General features: G+C 44.6%; 1 protein-coding gene across 2 annotated transcripts in view; it reads left to right on the top strand.

The window, feature by feature from the left end:
* KLHL20 (kelch like family member 20) overlaps positions 1–18,735 on the top strand; it is a 40,164-nt gene that overhangs the window by 9,248 nt on the left and 12,181 nt on the right. The window contains exons 3-8 of one of the 2 annotated variants that reach the window (XM_019501869.1): positions 7,347–7,920; positions 14,149–14,307; positions 15,430–15,524; positions 17,110–17,225; positions 17,630–17,813; positions 18,624–18,727. In XM_019501869.1, coding sequence (XP_019357414.1) covers positions 7,347–7,920; positions 14,149–14,307; positions 15,430–15,524; positions 17,110–17,225; positions 17,630–17,813; positions 18,624–18,727 — 1,232 coding nt within the window. Of the gene's footprint in view, positions 1–7,346; positions 7,921–14,148; positions 14,308–15,429; positions 15,525–17,109; positions 17,226–17,629; positions 17,814–18,623 lie in introns of both variants that reach the window. The other variant, XM_019501868.1, reaches the window with a different exon arrangement.

Raw genomic sequence — 18,735 nt, 5'->3', positions numbered from 1 at the left:
TTTTTTTTTTTTTTTTTTTTTTATGGTGAGGTTTTTCTCCGGATTGACCAAATAACTAACTGACCAGATCTCTTCTGTTGTGATCAGTGCTCTTTTTAAACACATTTTAGGAAACAAAAAAAACCAAACCTGTTCAGGTTCTTGCACTGGTCTCATCATTGGAGTATCAGAATGTTTTCCCAAAGTGCAGTAAGCAATGCAATAGCCTTTGTATCATGTGATGGGGTTTTTTTCTTCCTCCTTGTTCTATCCTAGAGAGAAATTATGTAAGGATCTTCCATTATCTCTATTTTATGTGTTGGTTTTCTGTGTGGTGTGCATATGCTTTATTGAAGGTAAGGAATGGAAGAAATTAGCTTTGAAGTTGTTCTTAGATCTTCATTCTACAGCTGTAGACTGGCCCCTAAGAAGGTTCTGACCCAGGCCCAGGCAAGGCTTTCCTTGGCAGTAGACAGCTCCACTGTGCCTTAAGAACAGAGTTGTGCATTTCACTTCCCATTTTCCTCTTTCTGGAAGTCTTAGCCAAAACTCTTCAGTGTCCTGGGGAAAAAAGGATGATGTTTTACAGTGGGCTAGTGTTGAGAGGGGATACTGGATTTGATGAGTTCCCAATAGCACTTCTTGCTGAAAAGATGCTCTGTTGTGTTCTATGCTAAATGGAGTTTCCTACAGGCTGATATCTTGCTATATTGCACTGATGTAGTTCAGCCAGAAGCTGGCAGTGGCATGAATGTGCCAGATATAAACTTTTGAATCCTTTGGGAATATGCTGTTATATTTTAGAAAGCTCTGTGAAGACATTTGGGTTCCTGGTTCACTTGTTATCATACTGATGATTTTAGTACAATTAATGTAAATTTTTTCAAATTGGATTTCAATCTCTTTCAAATCTTACCATAAAATCCAGGTATGTTAATGGAGTAATGCTGTTTTTTATCCTTATGCAGAACTATACAGACAATTATATAATGGTTCTGTCAGATATTGCAAAGCAAATCAGAGTTGGGGATAGGTCAGTACTTGAATGGATGATTACAATTGTTTTGTATAAAATGTCTCTCATTCAGAAGCGAGTTAAAACTGTTTTCCCTGAGTAAAAAGAAATTGCAGGTTTGTGATTTCATTAGAGAATTAAGAGTAGATGAAGGAAGTGCTGGTCAGCAGATGCTGATTTTGCATTAGAGCAGGGATAGGCAATGTTTTTAGGCAGAGAGCCAAAAACACCTGCAACCTCAACTCATAAGATGTTGATGTGCCAGGGGCAGATGGCGTGGGAGCCGCCAAGGGTCCAATCCTTGTTCTGGCAACGCAGACCTGGCCCCTTCCCTGCCATCCACCCAGAGCAGGGGTGGGCAATTATTTTGGACAGAGGGCTGCTTACCCAGTTTTGGCAGGCTGTTGAGGGCTGCATGGGTAGCGCCACCCCTTGACAGGTGCCCTGCCCCCTGGTCACCATCTTAGGCCCAATGTCCCAGTGTCTTGGGACCAATGTCCCAGGGCCAGCACTGGTGGGGACCAAAGTGGGGCACAGGCTGGCAGGGGTCAGTGGAGCTGGGTTGGGCTGCACCAGCAGGGAGAGGGGGGACCTGGCCTGGCTCCATGGAGCCCCTGCTGGCCAGGACCCTGCGCTCCTGCCACCCTGCTCTGAGCCTCACCAGCACTGGCCACAGGGCACTGGTGCGGGCCCCATGCTCCTGCTGGCTCCTTGCCCACTCACTCCCAGTGCCCCCTAGCCCCATGGTACAGGCTGGGGGCAGCGCACAGGCTCGACTGCCTGCTCGCCAGAAGGGAAGAAGCTGGTGCTGAGTGTGGGGAAAAGTGGCCCCTTGTCCGCCCTGTGCCCAATGCTCCCTACTGCAGCTGCTCACAGCCCACATGAGGCTGTCTGGAGCAGGCACAAGGAGCCCCATGTGGGCTGTGAGTGGCTGCGCACCATGACAGCAGCTTCCTCTTCCCCCCCGCCCCCACTTGCCACGCCGGGCAGTGTTGGCTGCTGCTGCCTGCCCAGAGCTTGCGTGCTGGGCAGCCCAGAGGCAGTGGTGGCAAACACTGCCCAGCGCAGCAAGGGTGGGGGCTGCAGCTGCTGTCACCATGTGCAGCCCCAACGGGTGAGCCTGGAGCCAGCATGGAGCCCAGGCTGGCTGTGGGTCTGGGTTAGAAGCTGGTGCTGAGTGTGGGGGGGAAAAGCAGCTCCTGGCCCACCCAGTGCCCCGTGCTGCAGCTGCTCGCAGCTCGTGTGGGGATGCCTATGTCTGCTCCAGGCAGCCCCATGTGGGCTGTTTGTGGCTGCAGCAGGGAGCACTGGCCATGGGGTGGGGAAGGGGCTGCTTTCCTCCATGCCAGGAAGGAGCCTGGGAAAAAGCTGAGTGTGGGGGTGAGGGGAAGTGGCCCTTCCCCTGCCCTGTGGCCTGCACTCCCTGCTACAGTCGCCCATGTGGGGCTGTCGGGAGCAGGCACAGGCAGCCCCAGGTGGGCTGTGAGAAGCTGCAGCACGGGGCGTCAGGCACGGTACAGGTGAGGGGCCGCTTTTCCTTCTCCGCATTCAGCTTTTCCCCAGGCTCCTCCCCTGCCCTTCCCACAGCCCCCTTTCCCCTTACCTGCAGTTTCAGCGTGGGGCAGCCATGTGGTGTCAGGCCAGAAGCCACTTCTGGGGCTTTTGGCTGGGGGGGTGGGGCCTGGCAGGCCCTGCTGTTGTGGGAGCCTGCTGGGCTTACACTGGGTCCTACTGCTCTTGGTTTCTGTCATTTTTGACAGGAGCCAAGGGCAGATAAATATTAATTTTCTAAATTTTTTAGGGGCCCCGCAGGCCAGATAGAATGGCCTCCCAGGCCGTATTTTGCCCATGCCTTTGTTGTGTGCCACGCTCTGGCACCTGTGCCGAGGGTTGCCTATCCCTGCATTACAACTTAAATGATAGTTAGGGGAAGGTGGCTGTATCAGTAGGGAGGCAGCTGCATGGACTAGATATTACCTGAGGGCCACCACAGTAAAAGCTTAGGAACCTTATTGAAAGGTTCTGCTGCAGAACCTCTTTAACTTCAGCTGCTTGCCTTTAATAACTTTATAGTTAGTGAAACTGATTTTTAGAGATTTTCACTGATTAGGCTGAGAAAACTGTCAAAGTTAACAGTGTGAATAGTGACACCTAATCTGTGTTATTATAATTGTCTCATTTTTAACAATCCAAGATCTTGTTACCAACAGTTTATTTGTAAAGTGCTTGTTGACTATGTTCCTTTAAACACCAACATCTGGGAAGGACAATGAAATTGTTCTTTTCTTGCTGATTACAAGCAAAGACAATACTCTAATGACGTCCAGTGAACATTAGGTGGTATTATGGATTTAGTAGCTGGCATATTAATGGGTACTCTTTTGCCAGAGGTATTATATTTTTGGCTGAGATGAAATTAAATCCTTGTCTTCTGTCAATCCCATGAGAAGTTTACAGGTAGTTAGCCTGGAATACAAGCAGATTCTAGCTCTAATACTTACTTTTTTCAAACCTAAATTCTGTCTCTTAAAGCTGCTTCAGCTGTATACTGTAATCTTAATTTCTTTTCTTAAACTGCTACACTCATCTGCTTTCCACCCTAGAGCTAGCTGCATTTTTTGTGTTAGATGATAAGTTTTAGCCTCTGTGTATATGAAAGAGAGAAAGTGATCAAATGAATGCTTTGAGTTGAAAGATGCTATGTAAAATAATTTACTGCTGAGAAGTCGTTATGCATTTCCCTCAGATACCTATTTGTGTTGTTTTGGAATCTTGTAAGAGGCCTCTGTATCCTGCAAGGATACAAGCCTCATAAAACCTTGGGATAATGAAGAAAGCACTGGGAGCCAGCAGAGCCAAATACAATGAAGAGACAGAACAGCTCATTTATTTATCTGACTTGGGGTTGCAGGCTGCCTGTGTTTCCATTTGTACTTTTCAGCATTATGTGCTACAAGCTGATCCTTTGTCAGCTCTTCCTTAATCCCACTGTATTTGCTGATTTCCCCAGCCTTACATTTTGATGGAAGCTAATCCCAGAATGTCTGCATAGCTGAGTGTGAATCTTTTATCCTTACATATGCATTTCTTCTTCAGCCTTCTCTCTTTTAATCGACCTGAGTATTCAGAGCAGCTCCCAGCCTTTTGTGGGTGTGGGGGGGAGGGGGGGAAGAAACAGCTAGTCTAGCATGTGAGAATCAAGTGCTGCCTTCTGTCTTTCACACCTCTAAGCCACTGAGTCATCTTTCATTCTCTATGCATATATATGCATAATACGCACATAATGCGGCTAAATTATTATTTTGGTTGAGATGCATGCCATCAGATGGTGTCCTTTTAATTCACACTTCTGTGCCTGTGTATAGCAGCAACCCCCAGGACATAACATCAAGCATCTGGTTTGAGCCTCTGTGGAAATTCCCAGGTCCATTGATGGCCAGCCTCTACACTAACCAGACAGAAGTTATAGATGAGCTAGGAGTGCTAACTTTTGGGGTTTTTTTCTTGCATCTGTTCAGTTTGCTTTACTCATTAAGCAACATTTCTTTCCAGTAGGAAAGAGACCAGAGACAACAGTGATAGGCCTAGTATAAGAAACTGAATAGAATAGAATTCTTACAAGGTCCTTCTTCAGTGGTTTTATTTCAAAGTGATTTCAGTAGAGTCTGCTTTGAGGAAGAATATTCCATTCTCCCTGTTTGGAGGTTAGGGGTTGCTGGTGCACAAATACAACCAGCCGGTAACATGGCTTGGTTATTTTTTTTATCTTTTTAAAAAAATTATGGGCATGCGTGCCTATGTGTGTATTCCAAGGTTTCAATAACTGTAGAGTACATGCAAGATCTTCCTTAGGTTCCCTCTTCAGCTCCCACAATCAGCCAGGGCCTCCTGATTGTGGAAGTGACTGAGTAAGCCACCTTGCTAGCAGAAGGTGTAGCCTTAACTAAATCTGCCTTGGGGTGGAAACAAACATCACCTTTGCTGTCATAACAATTTTACAGCAGCACAAAGCAGAAGCAGATAGATGTCCATACCCAATGTGGCTGTGGTAAAAGGTTGTAACAGTTTGTGCCACTTTATTGCAGCAGACATTCATTTGCTTTATGGCAGGAGAATGTTGGTAGTGAGAGCTGCCTGTACTCTCCAGCTGCCATAGGCAGGCGCTCTGAGAGCTTGAGGAGCCTGATCCTGTGCACCTTGAATTCCCTGGCAAAAGCAGGCCCCTCAAGCCGTGGGAGAACCTGCCTGGCATAGGTGATCCACTTCATTTGGTGATGTCTATTTCTACCCTTATGTTCCATAATGTTCAAGGTAATTGCAAGAACCTGGGAGAGCTGCTCCAGGGCCACATTTAAGGTGACTTTGTGGTTAGAGAAAACCAGATGCATCTTCTGAAGCTCACCTTTAGGCATAAAATCCAGTCATCTCTCCCAGGAAGTAGTAGTCCAGACTTTTCTGTGTCATGTTTCATTTCATCAGAGTCCCTTTTCCACCAAAGATAGTAACTGTTCCTGCTCAAAGAATGCTTAGGCTGCAAGCCTACACGGGAAACATTGCCCAAAGTGCTGTTAATGATGCTTTTTTACTCATGCTCTCTCCTTCTTGGAGATAGTTTAAAAACCCTGAAGCACAATCCAGCCCCACTGACTTGTTTGTTTAGAGCTAAATTTTGTATTGGGGGATTTTGTCCCAGTTTGCAGTCCATCTCCCCAGAGAGAGAATACTGCCCTCTGCTCTGAGCCTGTAGGCATTATGAAACTAAACTAGGAATGCAGGTCAATTAACCTTTATCTAAGCTTTCCAAGCTTTATTCAAGCTTTCTAGCATTTCTTTGGGGTATTTCTGGGGTAATCCACACTGGGGGGGAGTTTCCCAACATTTTGTGGGGGAAATAACATTTTTTTTAAATGATGATAAAGCCATGGAATGGGCTATAAAAGAGGAGAGTGGGTGCAGGGAAGGAGTGAGAGTCAGTATCACAGCAGAGGGATTTGTCAGAGGTGTCAGGAAGAGAGAACAGTGAAGGATATAAAAAGGCTAGAGTGGCGAAAAACAAGCTATTTGAAGTGTACAGAGACTGAACAGGAGCAAGCAGCAAAACCCAGAGGGACCCTGCTGAATCTGTGAAACCAAGATATGAGGAAAAGGTAATGGTCTGAAACATCTGAATATGATGAGTGGAGGGGAAGGGTGGAACAAGAGGAAAAGCAGTCTAAGATGCAATGGAATTATCCAAACTGCTGGGAAGAGAACAATTTCCCTGTGGTTAGTGCATTTGACACAATAATGAGGGGAAAAGATGTGATGTATTTTTTTTAAATTCTCTTTCCTTTAAGCATTCAGAAAATGTATTGTTCAGTGGCAAAACGGGGTTAGATTTTTCTTTTAACCTAGTATGGCTGATGTGAGAATATTTTCAGCTGCTAGTGATTGGAGCAGTTCAGTAATACCATTGTACAAGAAACTGGAGATGTATAAGAATGAAGTCATCCAGTCCATCCCCAAGAGCCAATTCAGGCTTCTTCGCTACCATAAATAATCTAATAACATAATAATCATTATAATAAAAACCATAATAATCTGTCTAGTCTGCTTTTAAGTGCCTTTGAAGGTAGAGTTTCTGCCACTGCCTTTGGGAGGCTAGTCATTCATTAGGCTGATTGGAGTGTTGCAGTTGCACCACACTTAGGGTCTGAATGGTGTTGCCTTGTTGGTTCATCTCTGACTTGAGGTGCAGAAGGGGTTGTTCTGTGAGACCCCCCCCCCCTTTCTCCCACATCATGTAGCCCTGGACTCACCCTCAGCTCCCTGCGCAGCATGTCATACTGCCGCACCCCATGGAGGCAGGAAGCAGCAGCCAGAGGAAGGAGGGGGAACTTGAAGACTCCAGATGCTATTACATTTGGAGAAATAGGAGAGCAATGTAGGAAACAGCAGCTGGGCAGGAGCTTGGACGCTGCATTTAAGTATTCACAGGATGCCTGCAGCCCATGGGCCACCAATTGGACAGTCTCATTTCAGGCCACTGTAACCACTCCAGCTACCTGAAAGAGAGTCGTCTTCAGTTTTTCTTTTTCTTTCCTTTCCTCCATGTATATTTCCCCTCTTCCATTCCTTCCTGTCATGCAAAGTTTAGATGTTCACCAAGTCCCTCATTTTGAAAAACATTGGTTTAGGCTGATTTGGTAACTTACTTAATTTAGGTGTGGTTTTTTGTTTTGTTTGCACAGACAGCTGGGTTGAAGGGGAATTGTGTCCATCTTAGAACAGACAGCATTGTGACAGAGCCACTGCTGATGTTTGGTGGGAGACAAATTGATGACAGTGCTGTTCCATGGCTTACTTCTTGCAGGTGTACCAGCACACGACCAGGAGAGACCGGAATGGACGTGACGAGCCGCTGCACACTCGGAGATCCCAATAAACTGCCTGAGGGGGTGCCACAACCTGCTCGCATGCCCTACATCTCAGACAAGCACCCTCGGCAAACCTTGGAGGTCATCAACCTTCTGCGGAAGCACCGGGAATTGTGTGACGTGGTATTGGTGGTTGGTGCTAAAAAGATCTATGCCCACAGGGTGATTTTGTCAGCCTGCAGCCCTTACTTCCGAGCCATGTTCACTGGGGAGCTGGCTGAGAGTCGGCAGACAGAAGTAGTGATTCGAGACATCGATGAAAGGGCCATGGAGCTGCTGATTGACTTTGCATACACTTCCCAGATCACAGTGGAGGAGGGCAATGTCCAGACCTTGTTGCCAGCCGCTTGCCTTCTTCAGCTGGCTGAGATCCAGGAGGCCTGCTGTGAGTTCTTAAAAAGACAGTTGGACCCTTCCAATTGCCTGGGCATCCGAGCATTTGCTGACACTCACTCCTGCCGTGAGCTGCTGAGGATTGCTGACAAGTTCACGCAACATAACTTTCAGGAGGTAAGCTGCTGTCTGTGTTGGTTGGGCTGAAACTCTTGTTACAAACATGGCTTGGGAGAGTTCTTGGCATTTCTTTGTTTAATGCTTTCTTACAAATCCTGCCCTTCCATCAGCAATTTGTCTTTATACCTAGTCAGTGGTAGCTGTAGCTGAGTACCAAGTAAAAGATAGTCTTAGAGCAGTAGAGCTATTTTACATCGATTATTGATCCAGACCAGTTATTTCCCATCATAATGATTTGAACATCACACATACTGTAGACTAGGGGTGGGCAGTTGTTTGGACTGGAAGGCCACTTAGGGAGTTTTGATGGTCTGTCACAAGCCAAGTCAGGGCCTTCCTCCCTCCCCAGCCCCCAACAGCTCACCAGAGTTCCCTAAGTGACTTTGCCCTAGGGGCTGGGCCCACACTGTCATTATCCAGAGATCCTGAGGTCTCTGTGAAGACCAGTGTGGGACCTGTGTGGGCAGGGTGTGCTTGGCCAGGTGGATGGGATGGGGCTGTGGGCAGGTAGAACGTGGTATCTGGGAGTGGAACAGGCAGGCAGGGCTGGGATCATGGAGTGGGATCATAGGGCAAGGGCAGGGTCCAGGGCAGAACCATGATCTACTCCTTGTACACTCCTGCCTGTTGCAGGGATGTACAGCCAGGTCCCAACCCCACACTGTCACCACCCTACAATCTCAGCCCTGGCCCTACCCATCCATCGCGCTTTTGGATGCCTCTCCTTGCTTGCCCGCCTGCAACCCCTTCCCATCCACCTGGCTGAGCATGCCCTGCCTATGTGGGTCCGAGGCTGGTTTCCATGGAGAACACTGCCCACCCACTCCATCGGGCGCCCCCCGTAGTAGGTGCAGAAGGGATGGGCTGGGGTGCCCAGGTAGCAGAACTGAGTCTGGCAGTGGCAGCAGCTGGAAGGAGCCACAGCTGCTGGGGCTGTCAGGAAGTAGTCTGGCCACCAACCCAGCCCTGCTGCGCACCCTGGGGGCAGTGGGACCAGCTGCATGCACCATGGCCTGGGCTGCCCCTGTGCCTGGACCAAGCAGGGCCAAGGGCCCCACTGTAGGCCAGATAAAATCCCTTAGGGGGCTAGATGCAGTCTGCAGGCCATATTTTGCCCACCCCTGTTCTAGACAGTGAACACTGAGGTGTGGCAGTTCATATGGCTTGCTTCTGGCCCTGTGGGCCTGATAGTTTGTGATATCCCATGCTCCTTTTGGAGTGTGCTGTACAACTGGGGTATAAAAAACTAAAAGCCCAAACATGGGATCATTCATTCAAAAAGTCATTCAATACAAAGTGGAATTAGGAGATTGGGGAGAAATGGAAAAGATGAGGAGAGAGATGCAGAAGTCTCAGTGGAGGCCTAAAGTCCCATCCTTCACCAGAACTAGGATTTCACACATGTTACTCAGTGACAGTTGTCTGAAAGCAATTCAAACATGTATTTCCAGATACAGTATTTCTAAACCCAAGTCATTATTTTTCCTTTCACACCTCTTCCTACCAGGCTTGAAAACCTTGCCAGATGCCACCTTAAAAAAGGACCAATACAAGAATGTGGAGTCCCAACAGTGGGTCCCTATTTCTGATGAGAAGTCAGCTATTTTTCCAACCACAGCTCCCAGCTTGCTAGAAAGGGACCTGGGTTTTCCACGAGGGTACTTTTTCTTAGCCCTGTTTGTCAGGAACATGCCATATATCTCAGCTTCTGGCTAGGAAGTATCACCTGAACATTACGACCAGTTCACCTCAGATGTCAGGAGAAAGGTCTTTCTTTTTCTTCCAGATCTTCTCTTCCAAATCTTGCATGTCTGTCTCTCTGCAGTCAGGAGACTGCAGATAAGTTGCAGAAATCACATTAATTCTCCCTGTTTGCTTGCTACCAGTTCTTGGGTCCCTTTCCACTGTGAGTAACTAATGTTTGTCCCTCCAATGTTGCTGATAAGTTTTCCAGTTGTTGCAGCAGGTAATTGACTTGATCAGTAGCAGCCCACATACTACAGTTTTTCAGGATAGCCCTTGTGGAAACTGACTGGAGTCTTCTTAATTTCGGTCTGCTACCAGTTAGTGCAGATAGATCTCCCTCTCCCCACAACTCCTGGCACTTTCAAAGGATCTGGTGATACCCCAGGATGTCCTTGCACTCTGGCTGAGAATATATAGACATATAGATAGGTATCTATATATATCATCATCTAACATAAAACTTTCCATCAAACACTTTAAACCACATTAAGAAACAGTGCACCCATTACAATAAAGGCCTCTGCACACCCACCTGCTACCCTTCCCTAACCCAATTGCAGTGTCTTAGTCAAAGCCCTAATTTGGGGTTTACATTCTCAGTTCACTCGTTGTCCTTGTCACTGTCAATGTCGCTGTCACTTCCGCTGATCCTGTTCCTGTCTTCCTTGCCATCTCTGGGTCCAACTGCATTGTTATCCTTCTTGTTCTCCCTGTCCTCTTCCCCTCCTGGGGGGTCTTTGAATGGCCTGTGCAAAGTGTCCCTTTTCCAGGTGGAGTTGGCTGCATCTTCTCTGTCCTCTTCCACCACTTTCTGGTAGTAGGACTGATGTTCGCTCAGAAACATTTTAATGCAGTCTGTTTCTTCGAGCTCCGTGTGTCTGTACATCAGAAAGTTCCTGCATTGCCACAGGGCACTCCTGATGCCAGACACAAACTAGTCAAAATGGGTTGTCGGGGACCCCTGCTGTGTCCATACAGTGCTGTCTCCCTTGTCATCAGTGTGAGGAGATAAGTGGATGAGCTAAGCAGATAAGCCAGACTCAGGCTTGTCTCTGCCTGAAGGACCCCTCACCCTTACTGTCAAGCCCCTGAGTAAGGAGGTAAGTGCTATAATTGGGTGCCATTCAGTTTGCAAAAATTATACTGCCTCAAGTCCAGTGAGGGGTGTCTTGAGTCCAAAAATGTTGAGAACCACTGAATTAGTAAAATTATGAACAGGAGCAGATGCACTTGGATTTGACTGCCAGATGCATGGAAAACAATGTTTCACAGCTTTAACTGAATACAGACTGCATCAATCTACAAGTAAAATACATCTGGCAGACTTTTCCCAGCTGCAAGGACTAGAAAACCAACTTTCCTTTTTCACATGAGAGCCTAAATTGTGTAGAACTTGAGGATTTGCCAAAGGCAAGTGAATTTGTCAAGCCCTGCCTTCTTGCTAGCCATTCTACACATGGTTTCACTCTCTGCCTGTTCTGCATTTCATTTCTTATGCTGCTTTTTCAGGGACAGCAGGGTGCCAAGTGAAATGGTAAACAGCTGATCATTTATTTTCTATGCTCGGTAGTTTTAATGGGTAGAGCTGTTTTTGTTTTTGTTTTCATTTTTACACAAATGGGACATACTGCACTCTAAAAAAGTTTTATTTAGATGCTTGTAATTTTGTATTGAACATTTAAAGCAGCAGTATGTGCAGCTGAAATCTGGGGCTGTTCTGAGCTCCCTTCTATGAGGACCTTTCTTCTCTTACTGTTGCAACAGCCAGCTCTCTGTCATCATTTCCCATCTGATCACATGCCTGGCAGAAGCTTTGGACTCAAAACAGCTCCCATTTTCAAATACTTATAAATTACTAAACTAAACTAAAACATGGCCTGTGGAAAATGGATGCCTAGATCACAGCGATGTTTATAGGAATGATTTTTATTAAAGAAACAAACTTGGAAGAAGGTTGATATTTTTAATGCCCTTATTTCCATAACCCTGTCATGGCCTTTAAAGTTCTCCCTCTCTTTATTCTTAGTGGTCTCTCTCTTCCCCCTCCACCACTTTTTTTCCTACAAAAGAACGTTAAGGCCCCATTTAATTGTAACCCTCATCCTTTCAGCTATCATATTTGTAGCAGAAGAATAAACTAGAATCCCTCGTGAAATCCAGTAGCCTGGCTTCTTACTCACCCAAAGAGGGGGCTGAGAAGTGATATGAAGCATCTCTTCCATATCAGAAACCAGATGTATGTGGCTGCACTAACCTGGCAGAATGAAATAGAAGATGGGAATCACCAGGATGGCAGTGTAAAGCGTTAACTGCAGGCCACACCAGGCATTTTGAACACCTTCTGACTGCTTCATGTCTTCTGCAGTAATAACCTGTAGTTCTGTTAATCTTTATGTATGTTGCTGTACTACATCATTAACTTCTTGGTGAAACATCTCTTGGGATTTTCCATTTTCCTCAGTTTAATCACCTGCCTAATTCCCCTAGTGAATCTTACACACAACATAAAATAGATCTGTTACTCCACTCTGAAGGTTTTCTTCTGTAATACTTTTTTCTGAGCTTGACATCTGTGCAATGAGGAAATACATGCCATGACAGACAACTCATGCCTGGTAGCAGTAGCCAAAGCTCTTGCCATATACTCTGTATTCAAACACTTATTTAGTGTCCAGTATATAAATATAATAGTCACAGTTAACACCGTAAGGTAAATTCTCCTGATTTCAATTACTGCTGAGAAGCTGTTGTGTTTCATACAAGGTCCTGCATAGGGCTGTAAGCTGCCAGCAAGCAGTCAAATGGCCTATTCATTTCAGTCAGGCAATTACCAGTCCTCCTGGATAATTGGGATAAAAGTGGTACTTACATTCTTTTAAATAACTAGTTGTTTAATTTGCTAACTTACAAGGTTATACTTAAGTAGCAGCTTGGTTTGCAGAAGCGCTAACACTATTCCTGGATCCTACTACCAATTATGAAATAAATTGAGGACTTTCAGGATATTGCTTCCTTAAAGCTTTCTGGAGACTTATGCTGTATTTGCAATAATTGGAGCCAGTTTTAGGCACAATCTACCATGTTTAGGTGTGAGAGGCATACTGTACACACTTGCTGACTTATGATCAGCTGAGTTTCTAACCCCTTGTCTCTAAATGGACTCTGAGGCTGCAGCAGTTCACAAGTAACTTAATCTCAGCCCCTCATCTGGTCATTGAAAATTCTGCATATCCTAGAAACCAGATCTGCTGCCTTTTGGTTTCCTTTTAGCAATAGTTGTTATTACCAGCATCTTGGATCTCTCCTAATATTCAAGCAGTCTTCTAAAATTGGTTCTTCAGGTAATTAAAAAGTCCATGTCCCTGATCCCTGTATAGAAATCACAGGAAGAATTTATTTATGTTAACCATCCTGAAGCCAGGATGCAGAGCTCTTGCAGATGTATTTCTAACTGGGGAGCCTAATATCAATTGCTTTCTGTGGCTGAGCTGCTCAGCTGTCATAGTAGGGTTCTAGGAAAGGTATGTGGCTTGTCATCACTACAGTTCTTGCTTTTATTACCATCTTGTACTCTTCCCATCCTGATATCTGTATGCCTAAGGGTGCATGCCCATCTCCAGAAATCTCCCATCTGCAGCATGCATTGCTTTCACTTGATCTAAGCATAGATTCTCTAGTGGTGGCTGAAACCTTCTGAGAAGTTTACTTGCTATCTTGGGTACAGAAGAAATTAACATGTTTGCAGATTGTCAGTGGCTTATATTTCAGGATTGATCAGTCCCTTGGGTTTTAGGAGGCTCCAATTCCCTCCTGAGTACATTTGCACTCAGGCACACCACGTTTTATATTTAGAGGGAGTGAAGCAGAGGTAGGATCAAATGAGCCCATCTCCCTGTCCCGAGACACTTTCCCTTCTGCTACAAATCAGCGTCAGGAAGACTTTTCCTTATTTTCTACAATGTCATTGGTAAATTATTTCTGAGACTGCTACTTTGGGTCCTATTTTGAATTTATTACAAATAAAACATCTTTATTCTGGTACTGCTTTCCTCCAAAATATTTACCAGCTGCAGAAAATGTTTCTTTTTAATCTTATATATTACACATCGCAAATGAAGAGGCTGGCTTTAAACAAGGGCTCTGCTTTTCCCGAAATTTTGAAATCCAATCAGTGCATTCTGTGGATTAACTCCTTAAAGGCATCCACAGAATTTGTACATTCCCCTTCATTTGCATCGCCATTTGAGGGTTGCCTGAGCTGTGCTGGTGGGGCCCAATTCTGAAGGTTGCAGAAAACCTTTCACCCTCATTGGAGTCAATGAAAGGGGTCAGCAGCTTGCTGGATCAGATCATCAGATCCTAAACTAGGGGGAAACGCTTCTCTTTATACCTTTGCAGTGAAGTGTAGAGGCCATCTGTAGTTTTGGTGCTCTGAAACACTGTCCTTACCTCTTTCCTTATTACTATCCCTTTGGACAGGTGATGGAGAGTGAGGAGTTCATGCTGCTACCAGCCAATCAGCTCATAGACATCATATCCAGTGATGAGTTGAATGTTCGCAGTGAGGAGCAGGTGTTCAATGCTGTGATGGCTTGGGTGAAATACAGTATTCAGGAGAGGCGACCTCAGCTTCCCCAGGTAACTCTGAGTACACTTGAATGTGTGGCTTCTTTATATGTAGTAGGAGACATTGGATTTTGTCAGTGTAACGGTGGAAATAATTCCCTGCAGAACTTCCAGGTGTGGTAAAACACTTGTGTTTTCTAACCAGCTGGACCATAAAACCTGTATCTAGATATTTCAATAAGAGACCACTTCATGCTTACAGATAAGCATTGCTATCCTGAATTATATCATTGGTCCATCTAGTCAGTGGTGTCTCCAACAGTGGCTTCAAAGGATTGTGCAAGAAGCCCCAAAATGGAATAAAGGAGTAACCTGCCCCTACAGGAAGTGTTGCATTAATCTCTCATATCTGAGAATTTTATAGTAAGGCCATTTGGAACATTGTGGATGAAATATACCCTTTTGTTGGAACTGAAACATTCTACAGATGTTTTGGTTTTGACAAAATTTTCAACTGAAAGTTTTAATTCTGATAATTCTGGGGTGCCCTCTTTACAAGCAGTTGCAAAATACTGACTAGCCTGTCCTTTTCAGTCTGGAAAAGGATGTTTTGGCATATTTCCATTTAGAAAAAATGTCCTAAAGTTCTCATGAGAATGAATTGTTTTCCTCCAGTCTGCTCTAGTTTTATCTTTTTTCAGCTTCATCCCCTAGGCAAGACCATATGTCTGCAAGCATTGTATTATTATGCCTATTTGTGCCTTTAAATTGCGAGCTGGTTGTGGCAGGGCCCCTATGTTTGATATGATTCACTTGCAATGCCATGTGCACTTGGAGAGTAGAATAGGTAATAAAACTTCCAGCCTGACTAATGCTTTATAACTGTGTTGATGTTTGCAATTTTCCAAGGATTTACAATCAGGATGGTGACTTTATTCATTTAAGAGCCCTATGGATCAACTTTTTAAAAAAAACGGATGTCCTGTTGGATGCCTGCTTTGGCTTATTACAGTTGCAGAGATGCTCTTCATAAATAAATCAGTTCATGTTACCAGTTTGCTCTTGGCATTTTTAACTTTTTGTTGGCTCACAAAGCATTTTGAAACAATGTAGCTAATGCTATTCTCCTTTTGACTGCTTGTCTTTATTAAGAAAAGTGGGCCACCAACAGAGGTATTCTGTTTTGTGTCATAGGTGCTGCAACATGTCCGTCTGCCCCTGCTCAGTCCCAAGTTCCTCGTGGGTACAGTTGGCTCAGATCCACTCATTAAAAGTGACGAAGAATGCAGGTAAATCTCCCTGGGGAAAGCAACACTGAAGAACTTGTTGTATGACTTTCATTGTACATCAGTGCTTTCTGTGTTCACTGTCTGAGAATATGGTGATTTGTCAGTGGATAAACTAGGGAAGTCTTTACCTGTTTCCTCTTCTGGGATTGTTTGGAGGAGATAAGGAAAAAAGCAAGTGGTGGAAGAACACGCTTTGAGAACCTTGTTCTTTGTCAGCATCTGACAAAAAAAGGATGTGGAAAAACTTGAGAGAATCCAGAGAAGAGCCACCCGTATGATCAGAGACTTGCAAGGCAAGCCATACAGGGAAAAGCTGAGGGGCTTGGGTCTCTTCAGCCTAAAAAAGAGAAGGCTGAGAGGGGACTTGGTAGCAGCTTACATCAGGGGATTATATCAAGGGTTTGGTGAACAACTGTTCACTAAGGCACCCTTGAGGAAAACCAGGAGTAATGGCCACAAACTCCTGGAAGAGCATTTCAGGCTTAACACTAGGAAAAATTCTTCACGGTTAAGAGTGTCCAGGCTGTGGAATAAACTTCCTTCACAGGTGATGCAGTCATCCACCCTGGAAATCTTCAAGAAGAGACTAGACAGTCACCTTGTTGGCGTCACCTGACCCCAGTTGTCTTTCCTGCCTAATGCAGGGGGGCTGGACCTGATGATCTTGTGAGATCCCATCCAACCCCTAACAATCTATGAATCTATGAAATTATCCTTCACAGGACAGAGTGTTTTTATATGACTTTGCATGTCAAGCCAGGTGCCTTAGTTATCAAGAATCTAACTGAATGATGCTCGAAGGAAGCCACACTGTAAAAATTACTTGAAGTAATTTTTCCTTCTTTAAAAATGCCATGACCTTAATGATCCCTGTTGGAATTTGAGGTTGGTGCTAATTTGGCGGGGGAACTGTGACTTCCTTCAGTGGTATAAAGCTCTTATTTTCTAGGCTTTCTTAGTTGCATGACATTAGACTGTAAAACTGTGATGTTTTTGAAAACAGAAAATCTGGTTTTGATGTACGATTAAGTTGTTCCCTTCCTGGATAGTACTTCAGTGTTGGAAATATTCCATGTAGGGAGGAAAACTTTTTTGCAGCAAATTATTTTTTTTTAAAAAAGGCTGTTTCACTATTGCTCAGAGCTTTGGAATGTTAGTTGTTTCAGGGTGACAGATCGTGGGCAGCGGATGCAAGTTGGCCAGAGTTGTATAATAAAATATTTATCAGGTGGATACCATATCAATCTGTTGGTCATGCTTCTGTGGGTGTGTGCAAACATTTGATCAGTATCAACTTTAATGATGCTTGAACGTCAGGTTTTACATAAATATTTTAATATTTTAACAGTTGAAGGGAAACATCAATCTAATATTACCTACTTATGGGCTTTTGATCAGGACCTTAGTTGTTGAAGTAATAGATCATGTAGGCTATACATAGTCATGGAAGTTCTTATTTTCTTTTGACCATAAGTGCGCAATATGTGATTGCAGCTGGTAGCTCTGAGTGGTGGCATGTTGTGAATAGTACATTTTCGTAGAAATGCCACTGTTGCACAGGCATTCAAAAAAACATTTCATGCAGGGACCTTGTGGATGAGGCCAAAAACTACCTACTGTTGCCCCAAGAGAGGCCACTAATGCAGGGACCAAGAACTCGGCCACGCAAACCCATCCGCTGTGGAGAAGTGCTCTTTGCAGGTATGTACTGTGGACTTGAAATCTCTGTACATTTCATATCAAGGTCATCTGCCCATGTAGCTCACCTCATCTTTCACACCTTCAGAAGCAATGTGGTCCGTTACCCATTCTACAGTCTAAATTAACCTGTATTTTCTTACTTGGTCTTTTTCTTTGCTATGAATGCCTAAACACTTGACTTCTGGTGGGACTGCCTTCCTAAATTCACATGGGCCTTTTTGCAAAATCACACCCTGTGTTCTAGTGACAGGCCTCAGAGTAAAGAGTTCCAGCTTTCTGACCAGAAAGTCTTATCAGAAGTGTTCGTGGGTAGATGATGTAGCTGGATTATTTATTGGATACATATACATGGTGGGTGTATTTGCATTTTCTTGACACTGTACATGTTGCATTGATTCCCACAGTGGGGGGTTGGTGCAGCGGGGATGCAATTTCCAGTGTGGAGCGCTATGATCCTCAAACCAATGAGTGGCGGATGGTGGCTTCCATGAGCAAAAGACGTTGTGGAGTTGGAGTCAGCGTTCTGGATGACCTTCTGTATGCTGTGGGAGGCCATGATGGTTCTTCTTACCTTAACAGTGTAGAAAGGTAGGCCCCTGCTAAGCCAATAAAAGACTTAAAACCTGGCATTACATCTGAAAAAATGTATCCATGGTACTATCTAACTCTGTTGCGGAAATGTTGAACATGAAATTGTATGTCTACTTTATTAAGCAATACAAAGGCAGGAAATATGACAATTGTTGCTCACCCTGTTGAGTGTTTCCATCCATGTACTTCTTGCTTAGATTCAGATGTACCATATTTCATATATATGTTTCTACCTTCATGATAATCCTGAAGTTTGGCTTCTGTTCTGAGCTAGCAGGAGTCATAGCCCTTCATATATATGGGTTTAAGAAAATGAAATATAAAAGGTGGGTCTGGCTGTAACTGATAGAGGACACAACTGTCTTCTGTAACATTCTTTATGCATACCTATCTACCAGCTTGTTGTGTTAGTGTTGCTCATGAGTGTGAGGTTATTAACATGTGTTTACTAGAAAGCATCTAGACATTTTTGTCCTGGGGTTACTGAATAGAGAATTAATAAACGTTTCAAATCCTCATAAGAGGGAGCCATGTTGTTTGAATTGGGTTTTTTCAAATGATAGTTGATTTAAATAAGATACAGTAGAACTCACTTTTAGTGGAATTGTAACTTTTTAAGAATTACTTTAATCTGGGCCCAGCACAGTGCATAGCAATTAAGAACTTTCATTTGACATGTTTATAAATAGTTCTACTCCTGCTTCAATACGAGCAAGTTGTTACCCCACTAATCCCATACCCCAGGGGGGGCTGAGATTTTCTATAGTTCACCAATTCAGGTCTACTCTGCTTGATACATTTTTCTAGATATGACCCGAAGACAAATCAGTGGAGCAGTGATGTGGCCCCCACCAGCACTTGCAGGACCAGCGTTGGTGTGGCAGTTCTTGGGGGCTATCTGTATGCTGTGGGTGGCCAG

Source organism: Gavialis gangeticus, unplaced genomic scaffold (genome assembly GCF_001723915.1).
Source record: "Gavialis gangeticus isolate Ggan-Ray unplaced genomic scaffold, GavGan_comp1, whole genome shotgun sequence".
Classification (NCBI taxonomy): Eukaryota; Metazoa; Chordata; order Crocodylia; family Gavialidae; genus Gavialis; species Gavialis gangeticus.
Note: the sequence above shows the minus strand (reverse complement) of the source record. Positions and strands in the feature narration are given on the sequence as shown.